General features: G+C 40.7%; 2 protein-coding genes across 3 annotated transcripts in view; one reads left to right on the top strand and one right to left on the bottom strand.

Annotated features, from left to right (window-relative positions):
- Window positions 1-5,887: 5,887 nt before the first annotated feature.
- Window positions 5,888-13,062, bottom strand: IGSF6 (immunoglobulin superfamily, member 6). 2 transcript variants are annotated; one of them, XM_009885961.1, is made up of 6 exons: window positions 12,996-13,062; window positions 11,023-11,373; window positions 9,997-10,103; window positions 8,588-8,644; window positions 7,867-7,950; window positions 5,888-5,971 (listed from the first exon to the last, which is right to left on the bottom strand). In XM_009885961.1, the coding sequence occupies exons 1-6, from the start codon at window positions 13,060-13,062 to the stop codon at window positions 5,933-5,935; spliced, it is 705 nt and encodes a 234-aa protein (XP_009884263.1). In that variant the 3' UTR covers window positions 5,888-5,932. The 2 variants fall into 2 exon arrangements, with proteins under 2 accessions (XP_009884263.1, XP_009884270.1); XM_009885968.1 differs by having other exon boundaries at window positions 5,933-5,971; window positions 9,997-10,097.
- Window positions 13,063-19,535: 6,473 nt separating this feature from the next.
- The window catches only part of OTOA (otoancorin), a 38,497-nt gene continuing 35,549 nt past the window's right edge, over window positions 19,536-22,483 (top strand). The window contains exons 1-5 of the mRNA XM_009886321.1: window positions 19,536-19,614; window positions 19,961-19,989; window positions 20,081-20,111; window positions 20,204-20,231; window positions 21,167-21,254. Coding sequence (XP_009884623.1) covers window positions 19,536-19,614; window positions 19,961-19,989; window positions 20,081-20,111; window positions 20,204-20,231; window positions 21,167-21,254 — 255 coding nt within the window. The remainder of the gene's footprint in view (window positions 19,615-19,960; window positions 19,990-20,080; window positions 20,112-20,203; window positions 20,232-21,166; window positions 21,255-22,483) is intronic.

Below are 22,483 nucleotides of genomic sequence, written 5' to 3'. Positions count from 1 at the left end.
CATTCTAAATTACTTCATTGTCCTTCCTGTTAAAGTTTGTACTAAATTGGTAATTTCTCATTTTTACATTTCAGGCTGCTGGGAAGGGGCTCAATGTTTGTGTTTTCCCCAGAACAATTTCAAAGACTGCTTAAAATAAATCCAGAATGGAAATCCCACAGACTTCTCGATTTAGGGGCTGGGGATGGAGAAGTCACTAAAGTCATGAGTCCTCACTTTGAAGAAATCTATGCCACTGAATTGTCTGAAACTATGATATGGCAGCTTCAGAAGAAGAAATACAGGTATTGTACTGAATACTTCCTACATCATTTCTATCCGACATTACAGCAAAGTAATCTATTTATAATACTTAATGAATATTCAGTCTTTTCAGTCAATTCCTGTATTGTTTGATCATTCTGGAAAAGGTTGACCTGTCCAAAAGCAGGAAAACAAACATATCTAATGTTCCCTGTTAGTAGGTCGAGGGAGGTCATCCTCCCCCTCTACTCTGCCCTGGTGAGACCGCATCTGGAGTACTGTGTCCAGTTCTGGGCTCCCCAGTTCAAGAAAGACAGAGATCTGCTGGAGAGGGTCCAGGAAAAGGCTACGAAGATGATTAGGGGGTTAGAACATCTCTCATATGAGGAGAGGCTAAGGGACTTGGGTCTCTTTAGTTTAGAGAAAAGAAGACTGAGGGGGGATCATATTAATGCGTACAAATACTTAAAGGGAGGGTGCAAGGTGGATGGGAACAGTCTTTTTTCAGTGGTGCCCAGTGATAGGACAAGAGGTAATGGGCACAAGCTTGAACATAGGAAGTTCCATCTTAATATGAGGAGGAACTTCTTTACTTTGGGGGTAGTGGAGCACTGGAACAGGCTGCCCAGAGAAGTTGTGGCGTCTCCCACTCTGGAGACATTCAGAACCTGCCTAGACGCCATCCTGTGCAACCTGTCGTAGGTGACCCTGTTCTGGCGGGGGGGTTGGACTAGATGATCTCCAGAGGTCCCTTCCAACCCTGACCATTCTGTGATTCTGTGTGATTCTGTTACCAGTGCTTTTGTTATGCAGATGTTCCCTGCTATCATTTAAGACAAAATAGACAACAACCATTTTGAAGTCTCTTCCTTCATAGCTTGGGTAAATTGCTTTAATCAAGGGAGTCAGGAAGATGAAATTCAGATGAATAGTTTAACTGAGTGGTCCAAAATTGCAAGAGGAAGACACAGGTACTGCAGAGAAAGCAAACTGAGTTCTGGTAATAGTGTTACCTCGATAATCTGTCTCTGTCTAATCTCACAGTATAGATGACTGTGTAAAGGTTCTTTTTCTATGCTTAGCTCCTGCTGTTAAGATTGAATAATATTTAGTAAGAAAAACCTCAGCACTTTCAGAACTTTGTTCATGCACTTGTCACAGCTTCAGGAGGTTCTTGTAGGCAGCAGATCCAGTCTGGTTCAGTAATGGTTAGTATTGCAGGCACTGTATCCCTAGACTGCAACCCAAAGAATGAAGGAACTGTGGATTTCTTTTCTTCACCTGTCTTTGAGTGGAAACATAACAGCTACTTTGCAGTCTGGGTTTGCACACTGGTAAACCAGAGTGGATAAAAGGCAGGAAGCCATTAATCATATTTCAGCTTTGATATTCCTTGAGAAGTATCTTCAGTTTTATTCTAGGACAACACATTTTTTTAGTACCTGAGGTTTTTGGTTTTGTCTCCTCTATTGCCTGATGATCATAAGGCAATATAAGGGTTTGTATGGCTGGACATATAGCCATGCCCATTGTTGATTTAGTTTTCTTTTCCAAAAGACCAGAAGGAGTGTGGCTGTCTCTTCTCATTGCCGAGGTGGCTGATCTTACCTGCACTATCAACACATCCATAGGGAATTTTTTTCTTCAGTCATTCTCTCTGAACTCAGCTTGTGTTTGTTTAACAGACTGTACCTCTTTCTCTTTACCTTTGTAGGTGCTTGGTATAAATGAATGGCAAAACATAGGATTTCAGTATGATGTTATCAGCTGTTTGAATTTGCTGGATCGCTGTGATCAACCACTGACTGTATTAAAAGATATTAGAAGTGTACTGGAGCCAACTAGAGGCAGAGTCATTCTAGCGTTAGTTCTGCCATTTCACCCGTATGTGGAAAATGGTAAGTACACAGATTAGTTGCTATTCAGGCAGGTAAAGAAAACGTTTGTTGGTTATAGTATCCCAGATTAAATGTTTAATAAATAATTGACATGCTTGTATTTGATTTTTACAAATAACTTGTACAGTGTGTGTTCAGAAGTATGAAATCATAGGTAAATAGGCCACATGATGTAAGCTGTTTTCTTAATTCCTCAACATATGTAGTTGGCACCAACAAAAAGCTCAAATATTGAAGTCACATATCCTGTTCTGCAGGTAGCCATGTTTGAGCTGTGTTAGAGCAACATGGGAAAACTTATCTCTGATTAGGGCCCTCTGCTGCTGTTGTATAGGTAACCCCAGTTGTCTCTAGCGACCATTGAGCAAAACCATCAGAACTGTCTGTAACGCTGAATAGAGCAGTGCAGGTCAAACTGTTTCAAGTGTTCCAGATGAACTGCACCTAAAAATTCATAGGGAGATAACATTCACTTTCCAACATGAGCTCTCGAAGTAAAATACAGACCCCTACTAATAAGACATAGCAACCACTATTTATATTGTATTAGTAACTGGAGTAAAAAAGTAAAATTCAGTGCCAAAACTCCATTATTTTCCCTAGTTGCATTTTTAAAGAAATACATGAGAGATTTTCAAATTAATCTGTCCTTATGACTAAACTTCAAAAGAGACTAGAAACTTTTTTTTTACATGCCTATGACTGTGGATTCAGGTTGGGGCAGCCTAAAAGTGGTTTGACCTCCAGAAGGATGGTGTTCATCAGTTATTGTTTGAACACTGGCTCTCCTTGAGTATTAAGACTTGTCTGTGGAAAGGTGTGTATGCCCAGAAAATACAGAACTAATAACTTTATCATTCTGGCAATCACAAATGCATCAAACTGGATCTGTTTTCCTCTTCTTATAGGCCAGTGTTTTTTTGGTGGGAGGAGGGGGGTAAAAAAAGTTTTATGTATAAAAAATAATGTCATCAGATGAAGAATTGCCTAAAATACAGTATTTGAGCATATAATCTTGTAACTATTCTGAAAAGTAACGTGTCTTAAATGAGACAGGGATTGACAGGCATCTGTACAGTATTTTAAGCATATTTGGTTACAACTTACTGTTCCTATAATGTGGAACAATCTGGCTTCCTCTTTTAAAAACTCCTTAAAATTCCAAATAACAGCAGTGTCTTTCTAGTCCTTCACTGGCGTACTAGAAGCAGAAATTGAGAAATTATTTGGGTGGCTTTTTTGTTTGTGTGCCATTGTGTTTTGCAATTGCTATTGCGCCCAGCATCTATTTTTCTGCGTGTTGTTGGGTAACCACGTGACAGACCCCATGCAACTTCCTGGCTCAACAGGAGGTAGATAAATTAAGGAAGAAACTACTCTTGAGTCCACTTAATCCTCCATCGTTAATCTCCTACAGTGTACTGGGAGGAGAAGAGAGTGTTAAATTTATAAATCCCAAGGGACTGGAAACTTGTTCTGTGGTTGCCGAACTTGGTCATTCCTACTTGTTGAAAGTTGAAATCTGTTGTAAGATGTCTTGTAAACCAAAGTCATACTGTTGTTTGTGGTGGTGACTTGTAGCAGATTAGTCACTTTGCTTAAGGCAGTTTTGTTTCCTTAATATGTTCTGAAATTTAAGAACATACTCAGTTTGTCTCTTTACCACTACCATGGATGTGGGCCCATATAAATTGCTTTAGACAGTGCAAGTTAGCACACGCAAAAGTTACTGTCGTTCCACTGAAGCTTTCCCACTTAAGATCTATTTAACTGTAGTCTACAGAAATAGACAGTGAACTTCCAGACTGTCTTCATGATGTACAGATGATTTTAGAATTGCTTTATTTTCATTCAGCTGTTCTACAAGACGATGCATTTTTAAAAGTGCTAGACATGTACATATGCTTTATATTTAACAAAAAAAAAATATACTTGGAACATTCAAGAGGAGAACCTTTCATGGCTCAAGTAACTTCTTGTAGCAGCTAATTAAAAACAGTTTGGACCTGCCTGGAGAAACTTTTGAATTTTAGAGGGGGGAACAAATGGAGAAGAGATGAGGCAGGTAAGGTGTTCAATCAGTGTATGAATCAGTTGCTAGAAATGGAGAAATTATTTTAATCAAAATGAGATATTTGGGTTATTACACGTAATGTAATGGGAGAGTAATTGTGGAAACTGTCTATGTGACTAACATAAAACTTGCTTTAAGAGAACAAAGCAAGGTGGAGGAAGAGGTAGAATATATTTCTGTGCTTACCATTTCTGGAATTACAGTGACACCTAGAGTCCAAAGTTGCTTAATCACAAATTCTTTCTGGGGCTTTTCAGAGCTTTATTTTCAACATACAGAACAACAAGTAATAGACTTATTGCGCATGTCTAAATTTGGCAAGTAGGACGGATGAATCATAAGGTATTAGACTAGTCACATAAGACCATGTATTATTATAACTTCATATTTTTAATAGGTATCCCATAGGGTTATATAAAAATCCTTTGTATTTCCTAATATAGACATCATATTTGTATAAAGGCATTGTTAGATAATATATGAGTAGGTTGGTTTAAGTTTCTCTGAAGTAAAAATACTTCACCATATTTCAGCAGTAGTGAACACTAGCAGCCTGGGATTGTGAAATTTTCTTGTCTAACACGTTAATGTGCTTGTGACTGATTGACAGGGATAAGAAGACAAAGGTGTGTTTTCCATCTTCCTGAAATACTTGGTACTCAATTGAGCTGGAACACAGTGCTGTGCTAGAGGGACCCTTGCTTTGTCTCAGTTGTCAGTTCTCATCTGACAGAAGTGAGAAATGCCATTTCATTTGTTAAACAAAGCCTTGCTTTATTTAAATGAGGATAAAAGATGCAGCTGTTCTTTAGTAGGGAGAATGCGTGATACTACCACATCTCTTGTAGAAGTGCTGATTTTGTAGATTGGCTAGGTAGTAACTGCTAAAAAAAAAAGTATACTACCTTATCTAGGTAGTATACTTCTGTGTTAATGCTTTTATCTGTGTTGAACAGGCATGTAAAGGCAAAACTTAGAGCTCCAAGTCATCCTGACTTTGGATAGTAGGACTAGAAGATGGGGGTTGTCTGTTTAGCAAGTGAATTTTAATATTGCAGGAGCAACCTTCTCGCTATGAACACTACTTTCCTCTCCTAAATAAGCTAGAAAGAAGCTCACATCCCAAGTGAGCTTTACCATGATAGTACATGCATTTATATTGTCTGTTTTTTCTGCTTGCTTGTCTACAGAATACATAGGGTTTGCTCTGATTAAGCTGTTGTTAAGTCTCAGTAATTGTTCCTCTGTCTATCTGTTACATCAATAACTATCACATTAACATGACTAAAACCAGAATTTCACCGATGAAATTAGTTTATTTTCCCTGCTGTCAATTATCATACATCTTTCACAAATGCTTAATTCACGTAAAAGGAATACATGTAAATTTACATAAAAAGAAAAAAAGACATAGAATTAAATCTAAACTGGAAAAGGTAACTTTTATAGAGCATTAGCAGTTATCTTATGCAAGATGAAGTCTTTTCCCAAGGTTCTTACTCTTGCAGAATTGAAAATGGAAATAATACATAACATGCATGTAATGTATAATGCACTTGGTTTTGGTAATCTGTTTAGAAAATACTTCTGAAGAACACTGCCTGTAAGGTTTTCTCCTCTCTTTTTAAAGCAAAGGAAGTCTGTGAAGAAGCTTGTCTTCTTCATCTGCCTCTGCTTGCATCAGAAATATTGAGCAAATCTGAACTGCCGCACATGCTCATCTGTTCTGATAAACAGTGTCATCTTCCAAATCATCCTAGGAGAAAAATATAGAAGTATTTTGTTACTGATGTGAACTTTTTTTTTGTTTGTTTTATAAAGGCAGAATTTCCTTTTTGAGGCGAACTCCATCCCTTTACTGTTTCAGTAAACTTCTTTCTCCCCACTTATCCAGTTGCTTTTGTCCATGTGGCATCTACGGGATTCAAAGCATACTTCTTTCCATGTTGGCTTTTCCTAATCTCCAGGGAGCACAGAGGCAGTAAAACATAGCCCTTATTTTCACTGTGTTCATATCTGATGCTCAAACCAAGGACCAGGTGATGTCAGCAGGGCCTTGAAGTCTTTAAAGGGGTAATTACAAAGGAAAACAATTGGAGGAGAGAGGAGAAATGTTTGACTTTGTTCTATGTTTCTTTTGGTTTCTCCTTGCATCTCTGAAGTGGTGAAGTCCATGCTCAGAATAGGAAAGAATTTATACTGTTTCTCAAGAGAAGCAATGTTTTTGAAGCAGGATTTTGAAGCCCTTTTCTTTGCTTGCAAATACATATGGCTTCTAAAGTTGATTTTTTTGTAACTTACATGGCATATGCAAAATTATTGTCATATGGTCATATAAGACTTATTGGCATAAATTTGGAATGATGAAATCAGTTGTGTGGCTTTACCCAGTGATGTTGAAAACTTAGTTTAGGGTCTGTAAGTTGAAGGAAGGGGAAATATCTGTAAGAATATTGTAGAGCTTTTGTAAGAGTTTTGTTACATGTCTGTCACCTAACTACTGTGGGCTAAGAGAGTAAGAGGAACTACAATAGAAATATTTTTCAAAAATGAACTCTTAATAGCTCTATGCATTTTACCAAACAGTTCAGAACCACTTGTTGAGACCTCTTTGCAAAATATGAATTTATGGAAGCTTCATTTTTAAATGTACATGCATACATTCTATAAGGTATATACTCTCATATATATATGATTGTGTATATATATGGTCATTTAGAATACTTTATAATGTCTTTGGCTGTTGTGCAGAATACTTTTTTTAGACCTTTATCAGCTTCGAAAAGGCCAAGTGCAGAGTCCTGCATGTGGGTTGGGGCAATCCCAAGCGCAGATCCAGGCTGGGCAGGGAATGGATGGAGAGCAGCCCTGAGGAGAAGGACTTGGGGGTGTTGGTGAGTGAGAAACTCACCGTGAGCCGGCAATGTGCGCTCGCAACCCAGAAAGCCACCCGCACCCTGGGCTGCATCCCCAGCAGTATGGCCAGCAGGGTGAGGGAGGGGATTGTGCCCCTCTGCTGCGCTCTGGGGAGACCCCCCTGCAGTGCTGCCTCCAGCCTGGGGGCCTCAGCACAGGAGAGACATGGACCTGGTGGAGCAGGGCCATGAAGATGCTGCGAGGGCCGGAGCCCCTCTGCTGGGAGGACAGGCTGGGAGAGTTGGGGGGGTTCAGCCTGGAGAAGAGAAGGCGAAAAAGGGGAGACCTCAGAGCCCCTTCCAGTGCCCAAAGGAGCTCCAGGAGAGCTGGGGAGGGACTCTGGATCAGGGAGGGGAGCCGTGGGACGAGGGGGAACGGTTTGACACTGACAGAGGGGAGACTTGGATGAGATATTAGGAAGAAATTCTTGACTGCAAGGTGGTGAGACAGTGGCCCAGGTTGCCCCGAGAAGCTGTGGCTCCCCCATGCCTGGAGGTGTTGAAGGCCAGGTTGGAGAGGGCTTGGAGCAACCTGGGCTGGTTGGGGGTGTCCCTGCTCAGGGCAGGGGGGGGGACTGGATGAGCTTTAAGGTCCTTTCCAACCTAAACCATTCTATGAAAAAAGAAGGAGGAAAAGAGGAAATATTTCCAGAGGAAATAGAAATGGTATACTCTTTAAAAACTGTCAGTTCCTTTTTTCCCCCGTGAATATCGGTATTGGTAGACAGATACTTACAGGCTGTCGGCAATGTTCAGCGTACCTCTGCTTCTGAAGTTCTTGAGCAATTGCTTGAAAAATTTTTCGTCCACTACTAATTTTCTGCAAATTATTTAAAATATTTTAGGTCAGTGCTACATTTGAAGTTGGAGGAAGCATCTTTTTCTACCTCATTCTGATTTTTTCCCTGTATGTGTCTTTGGGAACGTTACTAAATAGAATATGGTTTGCCAAGCAGAAGGGTTTTAAATTACATTAATATTACATCTTTTAACATATATACCTTCTTTAATGGATATTTAAATGTACGGCTTCTGATTTTTATTCAAGGATACATGGTGATAGAGGTTCTTAATATACTTGTTTTAAATACATGAGGGCTTACCTGAATAAACCATTTAAACAAAGAATTAATAGCAAAAGCAGTTATTTTCAGAAGTTGTTTGGAAAAAAAATGCTTAAAACCTAAAGGAAGCTGTGTATTAGAGATGGCCTTTGCGTAGATTGACTTTATCCTGTATCCAATTAGTTAAAAATAAATTAATTAATGAATTAGTTAAAATTAGTTAAATGTAAAATCATTAACTAGTTTTGTACAAATCTGAAGTGAAGCCTTAACAGCTCTGAATGTCTCTTTAGATGAATTATGAATTAGTCACAAAATTGGCGCCCAATATATTTAAAGACAGAAGGAGGAAAGCTCTGAATCGCAGACAAAGCAAGCAAAGTGATAACATACACAGTTCTCTGTTCTTTGGTCTTCATTCCCACTTTTCTTTAGCAGGTTTGGTTTTAACTGGAGGGAGGGATAATAAAATAAAACCCAATTAAAACATAAGATGAGAAGCCAACTGCTGAAGTAGCAGAATAATTAAAAGCATTGCCCTTTTACAGCGTCAAACAATGTGTAGATCACAGAATCACACCGAATCCCAGACCGGCGGGGGCTGGAAGGGCCCTCTGGAGCTCACCCAGTCCACCCCCTGCCAGAGCAGGGGCACCCACAGCAGGATGCGCAGGACGGCGTCCCGGCAGCTGTGGGTATCTCCGGAGAAGGAGACCCCACCACCTCTCTGGGCAGCCTGTGCCAGTGCTCTGCCACCCTCACAGTAGAGAAGTTAAAGAAAGATAAAAGTCTTTTGTTAGGTCAGCTTATACCATTGGAAAAAATGAGAGAAGTTTTCAAGTGTGTAAGGCCTTTTTAGCTTCTGGTAGTACATATTGCAAGTATTTTTGCTTTGAGTACAGTGGGACCTGCCTGAAGCACTACCCGATACTCAAAAATAAATCAACGGCGTCACAAATATCAGTTTTTCCTCCTGAGGAAGGCTTTGTTCATTTTGCCCACTATACTACCTCGCCCAGTTTAAAGAAAAACATAAATTTAAAAAGATGGTCCTGTCTTTATGCTTAGACAGTGATCACTACTGCAAAGAACCATTTTACTGTATCGTACCACTTAGGACTGTGAAATACTCATTTGCATGTCAAAGTCTCATTATTACGTAAAGATTCCAGTTGCAGCTTTGGGTGTTTGTTTTTAACTAAACAAAAGTTTTGTTGTAGTAGTTATGTAATTTTTAATCAGGTGCATTCTGATGTGTTTGTTTCCTATAAGCATAAAACTTATTCCAAGTCTCTGATATTTTTAAATTTTACCAGGGTGTCTCTTCTGTATGTATACGATGCATGAATAGAATTTCATTACAGAAGTAAAGTCAGTCTGCAGTAACTTTACTGCAGCTCACAAATACTTTGACATTAAATTTAAATTATTTTACTTTTACTGGAAACTAATACAGAGAGTTGGTGACTTACAATGGTAATTTCTAGTTTTGCTTTTTGAGTGTGCCTTGATAGATAATCTCCAACTTGCTGTTTAACACTCTCAGGATAATTTTAACTTTAGAGTACCTTTTCTTTTAGGCACTTTACTGAAAAAAGAAAAATGTGGTTGCTATTGAGAATACAGGTATGTGCCACACGAGTTTGCAGACACGTGCAGCGTATGAACTTCAACCAGCTACCTCTTTAAAACTTAATCATAAAAGTTATGGAATCTAGGAATGTCTTATTCTCCTTAGGGAGATGTTAAAACTGCTTAGATTTACAAAATAAACAAAAGCAGAAAAATTACTTTGAGCCTACCTTGTAGACTACAAAGAATGTGAATACAGTAGTGCTGTATAGAAACAGTAAGGATGAGGCGATGATCATGAAGATGAGTTTTCCATTGCTGTGCTGCTTCTCTGCTCCTTTATTAAAAGTGAGTGTTAGAATAATGGACAGTTCTTCTGATTCACATAATTTTCTTAGGATTCTGCATTTCACCCCCTTTCCTCTGAGGAATTAAAAAACCTTATACCCATCAATATTTTCTGGTTAATTTTCAGTCTGAATTCCTTAGTGAGGTCCCTTTTCTTTTGTTTCCATGAATGTTTGCAAGGGCAATGGAGACTTGTTATTTTTGATTATGAACCCTTCCTTGAGGGGTAGACAGAGAATAGAATCCATTTTTCTGCTCTCATAAAGGAATATCTGAATAAAGCTTACAGGCTTTTGTTCAGAAATGCAATTAGATAGAGGAAGGAAGGAACATAGGGAAAGTAATAATCCATCTAGTTGGTTGGGTTTTTTTTCTATTTCAGGCATGTAAAACTGAAATGTAGTTAATGAAGTCTCATCACTTTCTTAAGTAGACGGCAAATGATACAAAGGTTCAGAACTAAAATTTTTTGCTCAGGCTGGCCCAGTGAATCCCCAGTTCAGAGACCCTGAACTCTGTTGCACATATTTCCACTAAATGTCAGTTTCTCTACTTCTCATTTTTCTGTTGATACTTCCTTTCCGATGGCCATTAAAGTCTTTATGTAAGAGGATGCAGAGTATCGTTAGATAACACAGAGTACAAACCTTTCTTTTGTAGAATTCTAGTCATTTGCCTCATACGACAAAACAGTCTAATTAACAAACGAGATTAAGATGCTTATTTGTAGAATCCCTCCAAGTTTTACTATTAATATTTCAATGTAGTCATACTCCTCCTAATGTTTTTTTTGGTATTTCCATCTTAAATGACATTCTTGAAAGTGTAATAGAGTATTCAGGAAAGATAATTTATTTCGTTTAAGAAATAAACGAAAAATCTTCATTAAGAAGGAATAATCAACTGACCTTTTTTTGTTAGTATTGTTCCATCTCCTGCTTGTTTAGAATGGGGTGAGCTTGAATCTGAAAATGCTATTCCACAGATATAAACAGCATTGTCATCTACAGTCAGATCATTGATCTGAAGTGAAATGTTATTTTCTGATAAATGTACTTTGTACTTCTGGTGATCTGTGCATCCAGGAGTACACAAATCCTCATGTTTGTTAGTTAAAAAACGAAACCATAGAACTTCAGGTCGGGATGAGGAGCATCCAGAGGCAGAGAAAGCACACGTTAGGGACACAGTGTGCATGGAGGGGTCTGCTTCCTGAAATCTGGGTTGTGTTACAGTGACTTGGCAGGTATCCGCGGCACCTGTTGAGAATAAAGTTGGTAATGTGAGGGATGGTTAAAAAGCAAGGGACAATCTAAAAAGAAAATACGCTCCTTCTGGTTCATTTGAGAAAAGGTAGGAGGACAGGAGGAAAACCAACTGTGTTTCAAACTTGGAATGTTTAAGTTGTTTCCAGCAAGCTTTTGGTAATTGCTACAGCTTGCCCACGCGTTCATTTAGGAGTTTTACCTATGTGGTAATGTGCTTAACTTTCTGTTTTTCTGAAAAAGTATAGAGAAGATTCACACATCTAAAATAATGTGAATGTCTCCTTTGGCCGTGGGGAAGACCAAAAGAACACTTTGTGTAGTTCCCTGCCTCAGTTTAGTCCTGAGTGATTTGGGGATTTGGGGTGGGATGTTGCGTGACAGAACTCCAGATGCTCAGTGCAGTAGTTCTGCAAGGGTTTCTCTCTCCTCCGCTGTTCCTGATCTGCAGGGCAAGTGAGACAGCCTGATGGCAGGCAGTGGAAATGTCGTAAATGGATATATTTATAACTTAGCAATTTCATAACATTGATTAGAATTCTTAATAGTTCCTAGACATTCTTCCACTTCGTCACATATATTGACTCTGGGTTTCTAAGGATAATAATATTACTTGTTAGTTCTGACATTTAAAAATGTGTGTGGAGAAAACAGGAAGTTTAATCAGAGAAGAGAATTCTAATTAAGGAACTGAAAAGTAAGGTTTAATATGACTGGTCTGGGAGACTTTTTTTAAGACCTCATTGAAATCCATAATTTAAACACTGTTTTGGTATATTTAATTTTATTCAAACAAATTGCTTAGTTATTTAAACAATGGAATTGAGATTATTGCCGTGAAAATGAAGGTAGTAGTTTAACAGCATCCTTTTCTGCTCCCTAGAATATAACAAATTAGAAGAAAAATACACTGAAGTCTCTTAGTCTACTGCTGATACACAACTTATAACCCTGTCCACAGTGGACAGTCAGCATTGTCCCTTCATCGTTTTTCTCACTGAGTGTTTTATGGACCAAATCCAAGCGGATTCAGTGCGTGACTTCTACAGGAATAAAATGAAACCACTTCTGTGTCAGATCAGCATCAGAGCCGTTCCACAGCAGCTACAGCAATCTGAAGATTGTAGTAATACATGTTGTCACTGTCCTTGCGCCCAGCGTGGTGAAAGGCAGTAGCTTGTGCTTCTGCAGTTGGTCCCCTTTTCCACCCTACTCCAGGGCTCTGGGAAGAGCAGAAGCAGAACAGAACTCCATGGCTTCCGTTCGAATAGAAACTGCCCCCTGAATTCCCCCCCCCCCCCCCCCCCCCCCAAAAGCATAGCTGCACTGAAACCATGCTGCTGCTGCTGGAGCGTTCTTTTCAGGGAAGAGCAGTAAACTTTGACCCTGAAATGCTCCTGTAATCTGGGATTTCTGACTTTTGGAAGAAAAACTATTTGCTAGCAGTTGCTTCATTTGGAAGGTGTATGAAGATAGCAGAAACGAGCTTGAGTCTCAGCAAAACTTCTTACTGCCCTTATTTTGTAGCTATGTTGCAAATCGTAACCACAACATTTTCAATCTTGTTTAACTGCTATTACATGGGTAAATACAAGGAGCTTAAAAAAAAGTCTTACCAGCACCGTACAGAATCCAGTCAAATGCCAGCACTAGCACGTTTTTCAATTTGTTGAAAGATGCCATTTCTTGTTTCTCTCTGGAAGTGTTTCTACTTGAAGGAAGAGGAACTTAGGAAATCTTTGGAGTTGCAGAATGCTCTGAATCACAAGATTTAGAACTTCCTGTTTAGAAGGGTGTTTACTATTGCATTTAGCAAACTGGTTAAAGGTACAGAGCAAACCAGAAAACACTTGTTATTTGTGGATGACATTACTTGGAAAATGAGTGGAGTTTTAAATTTTGAACGTCTTGAGATGCGTGCCTATAGCCCTTCAGATTATTTCATCAATATAACAAATGACAGCAGATTTTCCAGCACACTACAAATAGTCGGCTTCTTAATTTTATATGATCCTTAGCAGTCTTTACCATATTGGCTAGTAGGTGGGCACTGGAAGACCAAAGGCTCTGTAGTCATCCGTTATAATGTAGTGGTCTACTGATGGAAGCTTCACAGCAAAGCATAATTTTCAACTTGCTGGCTCTATTTACTGTCATCACCTGAGATTATCTTTGGCCCGACAGCGGGCATAAAGAAAGAATTTTATAGTGCCAGAAAAGGCCTGCATTAAATTGTCTGTCTGTTCATATCTGCTGAACACCAGCCTTGCTAATGGAAGTTACTTTTCAGCCAGTGTTGGGACTGCTAGTTAAACATGTAACATGGAGCATGTTGCTCCTGAGCAACAGGCAAAGCCTTGAACTGATCTTCCAACAGCTCTACAAATGGCTTGTCTGCCTGCTGTTTGGAGTGGAATGGAATATAATCTGTGTAGTATGCTTTCTGCAGGAAAAGACAACATACAACAAAGTTCTCTTTATAATTTAAACAAAACTCTTTTGTTTTCTCAGTAGGTGGCAAGTGGGAAAAGCCCTCAGAAGTTTTGGAAATCAAAGGGCACACTTGGGAAGAACAGGTGAATAGCCTGCCAGAAGTTTTCGGTAAAGCTGGTTTTGCCATAGAGGCTTTCACCAGACTGCCATACCTGTGTGAAGGTGATATGTACAATGACTACTATGTACTAGATGATGCTGTCTTCGTCCTCAAGCCAGTGTAAGCATGTATGAAGTAAATCTCCAGAATCTAACCCAAGAAGCAGCCTCTGAAAGAGGGGTTTGATTTGTGGTTACTTAAAGGGAGGGAATTCGGGGATTGCCATGCTAAATAAATACCGTGTAAGAAATTTAAAGGCCAAAATACTAATGTATTTCTTTGTAGTTGGGTTAGGAAAAAAAGGTGGTTTTTTAAACAGACTCTTCATTTGAGAATTTCTTTTTTACCAGCTCTTAAACCAACAACGCATTCTGCAATCCAGCAGTAATGGGGGCAATATTTTTTTATACGTACCTGCAACAGGGATCAGATCCAAACAAAAGCAATAGTCCTAATAGTAATGAAACTGATACAATGTGAACTCTTGTTAAAGAAATCAAGTGAAAGCTGGCAATAAAGTTATCCATTCAGTTCAAGCCTTGTTGAATATAAACTGTTGAAATTGATATTCTTCCATGCTAAGTTACTTTCTCTCTTGCTGTCATTCTTCACATGTTTTTAATCATACTAATAAACCTTTTTTGAGATGACTTTTTGCATTAATTTTTGTGTTCATTTTTGTAACCATAGCCACGCTTGTCTGCAGCAACTGCTCTTTGTGTTGAGTATCAAGCTCTCAGTAGCAGCACAACCTTGCGTTTATTTAAACAGCATTTAAGTATTGTTTAAAGGGCTAGCAGTCCACAAAGAATGTATCACTTTTGATTCAGTTTCTTTCATGTTCCTCTCAAACCTCATAAATCCCCATTGCTTTTGCGTATGCCATTTTCCAGTGACGGGGGTTATGGTAGAACTCACCAAAACTGCACTTCAAACTGATGGGTTTTTATAACAAACTTTCTAAGCAAGTTGTTCCCAAGTTTTCAGCTTAAAAAATATGCAGGCAGTTTCTTGCAAATTCTGCAGGTCAAACTGCCTCTGAGGATCAGGCTATAGGGACCTGATTTTGAAGGTTTTGCTAGCTTGGGACATTTTCTTTTCTCCAGGAATACTGAATAAATGCTGTGTATTTTAACATGTCTTGTTTTGAAAACTCTGTTTGAAATGGATAATTTCTGGCAGTTGGGATATAACCTTCCTTTAAAACAAAAAACAGCATCATAAGTAGTGCTGGCAGGCGTGTCATACGTTGCTTGGGATGTAAGTGTTGTGAGAGAGCAGAGAAACCTCAGCTTGTGTATCAGCTGGTAAGTAAACAAGAATTGACTTACGTTTTGCTTTTGAAGTCTAAAAATGTTGGGTGTTGTGTTTTTTGGGTTCTTTTTTAATGGTTGGTGATGTTATGCCTGGTAGGATGTTTCAGCATGTCTTTTTAGGTTTACCTTGGACTTCCTTTGCCTGATGATTAGTGATTTCTCTTGCTAATTTAATCACCTTTTATTCTCGGTCATCTTTGCGAAACAGTAAGTATTCTGTAGTATGGGGTGAGGGGTTTGACTGGTGTTTTTTTGCAACAGCAGTTCAGGACCAGTATTATTCTTGTTTCAGTGCGTGCTGTTGAGTTTTCGCACAGAGTACAGTCAGATTTGTATGTTGAAAAAATGAGCTATGTAAGCTTGGGAGTGAATCCATTCGTGTTTGTTTTGTTACCTTCATTTGTACTCGGCTGTTAGTGGCAAAACGTGTTTCTTAATGTGTAATGAATTTAGCTTCCTGTAGCAAATATGTATTAAGACAGGCTTACTCAAAGGTACTTACATGTTTCAATCCCACAGCTTAAAAATCACACGAGACACTACGCGTTTCACGTCTCATGTCGTTTAGTCCTGTGACCTAGGACTTTGTTTTGTAATAGCTTTGAGAGGTTTTGGGACAAAAGGTGCAATGTAACAGTGGGGTTTTTTCTTATGATTTCCTGGTTTGTTCTCTGTATTTAAACAGGTATTCTTACAATTGAGATGGGGAGTTAAAACTTATTAAACATGAGCAATTACAGGGAAGAGCTATGAACAGAGTAGGCTTAAATTCAACAGGGTCAAAAACCTGCTTAGTCTGTTGCGTGCCGAGTAGCCCCGAGGGACTGTGCCTACACCCCTGCTTCCAAAATGAGAGTTCCTTGCGAAGGAGAGGGCACAGGGTGGCTCACTGTGTCAGGGAGGGAAGGCACTGCTTTCTCTTTCCAGACCTTGAGGGTGCATTTGTGTGCAGTTAATGTCTGCTCACGCAGCCCATGCAAAGAAACTCTTGGGTCCAGTAGTTGATTAAATTGCCTGAAGTACTTTTAGGATGTCATCCAATGGGACAAGTGTTTATTGCAAGTCCAGTGTCCAAGTTCGTTACTGCTGGGCTTGGGGGACCTGCCTCGTCCCTCGGCTGTCCCTGCCCTGCGGTGGGTGGGGATGTGTGATGCACCTCGCTGTTCTCGCTGAGCTGCAGTGTTCTGCCCAGGAGAGTAACTGAGCTCTCTCTTCTGTCGAGGTGGCCCTGGACGTGTTGCTGTGCGGGAGAAAGGTGCTGATCAAGGGCATGATTTAGTTGGAAACTTTCAACACAACGTTGGAACTGCTTCGTCTCAGAGAAACGGCAGCCCCTTTTTTGCTGGGTGGTTCCAGGTACAGTCCGTGTTCTGCTCTGAGGGGCCCCTGCCTGGCTGGGGAGCGGGGCGCTGGGCGGCACCAGCCTGGCCCTGGCTGTTCCCCCACGCCACGCGTTGAGCTCTCTTCATCTCGGGAGGAGAAGCGTCCTCTTCTGCCTCTGCGGGAGTCCCTCACCCCCTGAGCCCCCCGCAGAGGAGGCTTCCCCCAGCCGCAGGCTCGGTGCTGCAGGCAGACCCCCGCGGCTGCCAGGTGGTGGTGGCCCCGGTCCCGGTCCCTGTCCCTGTGCCCCGGGTCCCCCTTCGGAGCCGCACGGCTCGTTGCGCCGCGAGCGCGGGGAGGGAGGCACACGCGGCAGAGGCAGGTCGAATGCCGTGGGGTCCTGGTTCTGCCCAAGAATCCACCATCTCTTCCTTCTTTCCTGCCCTCCCCTCTCCCTGTGTCCGGCCGGAGCCCCGCGAGGTTCCCCACTGCATGTGCGGCGTTCCCGCAGGGGTGCCGGGGGCCTGGCAGTGAGCGGGAGGGTGGGCACCGGCGGTGCAAGGGCTTATCAGCAAGACTTCTGATTATGAGGTTAGCTTTCTGGTTATCAGGCTTCAGATAAGGCAATGGCTGCATTGGGGTGAGCGATAAAATGTCTAGGATTTCTTTACAAGGAAGAGCATCTGTCGAGGGAGGAAGAGGAGAAGGCAATCTGCGAGCTCCTCATTACTGGGGAGTCCTGCAAGGGTGACATCTCAGGGACTGGATCCCAGCGTGAGCTGCTGTGTGCAAGGAACGATCTCTCGGGAAACGCTGGATGGGGTCTGCATGAGATTCCCCACAGGGTGATTTGGAGTTGTCTAAAAGCTGCAGCGAGCTTCTGCAAACAGACGTTTCACTGACGAAAGGCTCTATTTCATCCCGCAGATTGTTTTATCAAGCAGGGCTGTTTCACAGCAGACTTTTTCTGCACCTGCTAATTGTCCACTGGAGTTAGTCAGGATAAAAAAGCACTTTCCTTAGCATTTAATCTCCTTGTATATTAATTTAGCATGCTTTAATTAAAATATACTCCCTGATCAAAGTGAATGAGTTGTAATAAACAAATCAGGATTGACATTGGTAGCATGATTTAAACTATGCAGAGTAATCAAACCTCACTGCAAAATTTATAGGGCAAAGGCAGAGACAAACACAAGAAAGTTCATTGTCCAGGAAACAGGATATGTCTGAATGAGAGACGTGTACTGTGGCGCTCCCAAAGGAATAGCTGAGAAGGGTTTTGGTGTGTGCGAGAGCGGGACGGAGGGGGTGGTTTCTTAAAGTCTGATGTTTAAATTTTTCATCATCTGTCAGTTTGAGTCACTCCTGTTACAAGACAGGAGTTAAATATTTGTGACAGACTGAAGTATTGCTGGAGGCTGTGTAAAGATGTTTTCTTAAAAGAGTACCTTGCTGATACATGAGATTAAACAATCTGAAAAGGGCGTTTGTATTTATCAAATGTTCAGATCTGTAACTCAAGCCATGGCAGAGAACTTTTATGGGGAAAAAAAAAAAAAGGAGAGAGAGAATGGATTCAAATTCAGCAAAAAAAGAAATGTAGAAATTAAGTGCGGCTGCAGATAAACCCTTGAAATGGAGAGAAAACCTAACAAAGTCATCTCAGTGTCAGAGCGAAGTTGGCCAGTGGGGTCGTCTGTGTCATTTGCTGAAATCAGGGACTAATCCCAGTGTAAGAAGCTGCAATCTGTAGAGCAGGGCATCATCTCATGCCTTGGATTAATTGGCTATTTTACCTGCGGGGCTGGTGCTGTCCCGGGGCAGGGCGTGCAGTGCAGTCTGGTCACGACGGTTCCTGGTCCCCAGCTCTGGGAGGGACGTGGCTGCCGAGACACCCCTGTGAGCGAGCCCCGCTCGGCCTCTGCTCCCCCTTGCGCTATTGCAAAGTCTGTCCTTGTCCTTCGGGAACGAGATGGAAAGCTACAAATTCATTTCATATAGGATGGCGGTGAGAATGTCAGAGAATCAGTGACACCCTGGTGGAAAGCTCCAGGTATCCCGTTACTCCCCTTCCAGCTAATTAATCTTTTGGTGATCTTTATGCTGCACAGCAGGCATAGCAAGAGCTACTAGAACAGGTATTTCCATAGAATCTGTGTCCTAGCTGGTGGTGAAAAATTGATGGTATGCTTCTCATGAGTACACAGACTGCAGCTGTGGTCCCTCTAAATGACGTGGCACAGTCTTGAACTCCATTTCCCAAACGTGTTGCTTTCCCTCTGCTTCGGAAGGGCGGGAGGACGTTCTCCCCGTCCCGCAGAGTGACGGTGGCGGGGGGAGCGCTCCATCACCCCCCGTGCCTGCAGCGCCCGCTGGACGGGGCACCACTGGTGCAGCGCAGGCAGCAGCGGACAGAGGGTCCCGGAGCCGACCGGCAGTGGTTGTGCGGGCAATCACGAGCTGGAGAAAGCTTAGGGTTTGTTTGGAGGTTCTTTACCATTCCCTTTTTCACACCCTCTATTTCTTTTCTATTTTATCTGAGTTTAAAAGGATTTCTTTGTTTGCTTTAACAAAACTGCATTTGAGTAATATTTAGGTGGAATGTGGCTTAGTAAGTAAATGGTGCTACTAGAAAGAAAATTAAAACAGCTGCTCGGTAAAGGGAAATAAATCTGGCTCCACAGGCATGCTTGGTGGACTTGTATTTGCATAAAAGATATGTCTATCCTGGAAAAAGATCTAAATTAAAAAACTGGGAGCAAGCATTTTTAGATCATTCTGATCTCTGTCAGTACTCCATAGCTTAGGCTGTCTCTGATTTATAGCTACGAAAGTTTGGGGTGAATATTGCCTTTTGACTCTGTTCTTTTTTTATTTTCCTTTTCAATCCAAATATCTTCTGATTCTAATAAACACTAGAAGAAATGTCCAGACTTTTGAAGATATGTTTCTTATTGATATCAATGAATCACACCGAGATTACACGCAGTCAGAGCTCTGAAGGTAAGACCAGAACTCCTGTGTGAGGGATGTGTTTTGTGTGGATAGAAAAGGCTATGTGTGGTGAAATAGATGCAGTACTGTTTAGTAACTAGGACCATATTCTCTGCTCTCTTGACTTCATGGAGCTATGCCAGCAAAGAATTTAACCAAGATTGCTTATTATTTAATATACTTTTATTTTCACTGTTTTTCTGTAAATACATTTAATCAAAACTGCATTAAATGCTTATAAATAGATTATATGTGTACATATAGTTTCACTGCATACAATACATGTATTTTTGTATGGCACAGTTGAATGCTAAAACATTAAATCAGCTTTTAGTAACAGGATAATCTTTTACAGATTTGCCGCCATTATTACACAAAGCTGTGGTTAGTATTTTTATTTGATCTTTCTACTATTATTTTGCATTATAATCTAAAGATAATAATTTATTACATATATTTATAATTTTTTCCTTAGGAGGAAATAATAACTGGGAAATATCTGAATGGTAATGTACAAAATTTTCCCACTTATGCTTCTAAAAGGAATTAAAACTCAATGTCTCACCATAACTTTTTATGTTCCATTTTTCCTGTGTAGCCCTCCTTGATATACTTCATTTTCAGAGGTAATGTATTACTCTCTCCATCTTTTTCGGGAGTTTGGTTTTTGGTGTTATCTTGCACTTCAGATAAGATCTGTTTCATTTCCACAGAAACTGGAACATTATGGACAGAATGAAGTTGGCACATATGATTACTTTGATTTAGATCTCCTGTGAGGAGTATTTCCTCTTAACAAGGAAAAAGCTGTTTTTCACAGTAAAGCAAAAAACATGCATAGAATGAGGCTGAGAATAAATATGATAACAGTTTTCAAAAGTTTTGATAGTTAAATTTGTTCATGTGTTTCACAATGGCTTCTTAAGGAAATGAGGTGCAGTTCCAGCTTTCTGTCCATCTGCGTGTTTCAGTCCTGCTCCATCCCCCATTCATCCCACTTCCTCCAGCTCCTGGCAAGTTTTGAATTATTTGCTCATTTTGTCTAATTTGAAAGAACAACATAAGCCTCAAAGACAATTCTACTCTTACATATTTTGAGAAAATCAATGGCTGCGTAAAGAAGACACGCTGAAATTAAAGACTCTGCTGAGGGAGAGGCAGCAGACATCGGTCACCGTACTCTTTTGGCAGGTAGATCAGGACAGGCGTAACAGGGTGGCAGCATGCACAGCTGTAGCTCCGGAATAGCCACAGCACTGCTTGTCTCATGCCTGGAGACGGTACTAATGGCAGCATCTTCGAAAACTGAGATTATTGTGGGTGGTTGTAGAGTTGAATTAAAAAACCCATGACTAGTTAATTCTGTTCGTCATTGAACCACATGTTTTCGTTGCATTAAATAGGTCGGCTATTAGTCTTGTTAGGCCAAGAAGCTGAATACTCCTGTCGTTATGGTGTTAGTAACAGTGATTGCTTTTCTTATTCTTGTTTTGTCTTGTAATCTGCTATTTTACATGTTATATTATTTTACTGACATTTTTGGTCCTGTTTTCTGTTACAGTTCTAATGTCTGGACAGCAGATATGCTTACCAAAGTCATGGCATATTTTCATGCCCAGGAAGTTGTGTTTACTCTTAGCAGCCTGCAGGTTTGTGCCGTTTAAAATGCATGAAAATTCTTATTTAAAAAGCAATTAAAAAAGCAACCTATCTCTGTAACCAAAACTAGGTTGTCAGTAACAGAGCTAACACACACATCTACAGTATAGCAGATAAGTAGAAAATAGGAATAAGGTTTTTGTTTTTTTTTTTTTTTCCCCAAGATTGCAGGAGTGTGCAAGGCAGAAATAATGAGAAAGAAGATCTTTCTGCTTTTCCTCTGATGGAAAGCAGAAATTAGGAGTTCTCAGGCTCAGCTGTTTTTCCTGAATTGACTGCATATACATGCTGTTTCTCCACAAAATGGCAGGTTTCTCCGAGATTTTGACTGTGGCTGTAGTTTGCACTGCTTCTGATGGAAGGAGAGACTCCAGAGCATCCTACGAAATGCATCCACTTTTTAAGGCTCCTCTGAACTCTTTTTGTAAACTGCCAATGTGGAAGTGATACAGGAAGAAGGCCTCGTTCTTTATCCCTGGTCATTGTGATTAGTTGTCAGCTGCTTTCAGTGGAGCCGTAGCCTGCTAATCAAAACTCAACCCCCTCCCTCCTCCCTGCGCACACTCGGGAGAAGGAAAGTGTCAGATGTGCACTCTCTGAGCTTCAGACCTTCCCAAAAGCCCACGACCATGCAGCTCCGCAGCGCTCACACCTTTTCCCAAGCTCCATTTCGCTGCCACAGCTCATCCGAACCCACAGGAGAGTGATGCTGCCTCTCCCTGTTTGATTAGATCTATTGACAGTTTAAGGCTGTAGTCAGCCCTGGTTCTCCTGGACAGGTACCCAACAATGTTCATATTAGTTGGTGGCAATGCAAGCTAAGCAAAGACAACAAAGGACAGTTTCAACTCAAATTCCAAACCAATTCTGAAATAATTCTGCCAGGAATTGGGAGGGATTTTACTCCAGTCTGGTGCTGATGAGCCTTACAGTGCTTTCTGTTCCAATGTTATAATTCCGCATAGATTTTCAAAACAGGCACGAGATCGTTAGCTGGTAATGCAGTTTGATGTCCAAGGGAATATTTTTGCCTTACGACCTGGTACAGACTTTTCCTCCCATCTAATTGCACATTTCCTTCCTCTTTTTAAGTAATACTAATATGCATACAGTACCTGATTTTTCTGAGCTCTTGAAAGGGTTTGTTTTCACAGCTCTGCTGTGTGAAGCAGAAAAGTATTATTACTCTTGTTTTATGAAGTGAGAAGCTGAGGCTTTC

This window comes from Charadrius vociferus, unplaced genomic scaffold (assembly GCF_000708025.1).
Source record: "Charadrius vociferus isolate BGI_N301 unplaced genomic scaffold, ASM70802v2 scaffold430, whole genome shotgun sequence".
Classification (NCBI taxonomy): domain Eukaryota; kingdom Metazoa; phylum Chordata; class Aves; order Charadriiformes; family Charadriidae; genus Charadrius; species Charadrius vociferus.
This window is presented reverse-complemented; position numbering and strand designations above follow the sequence as displayed.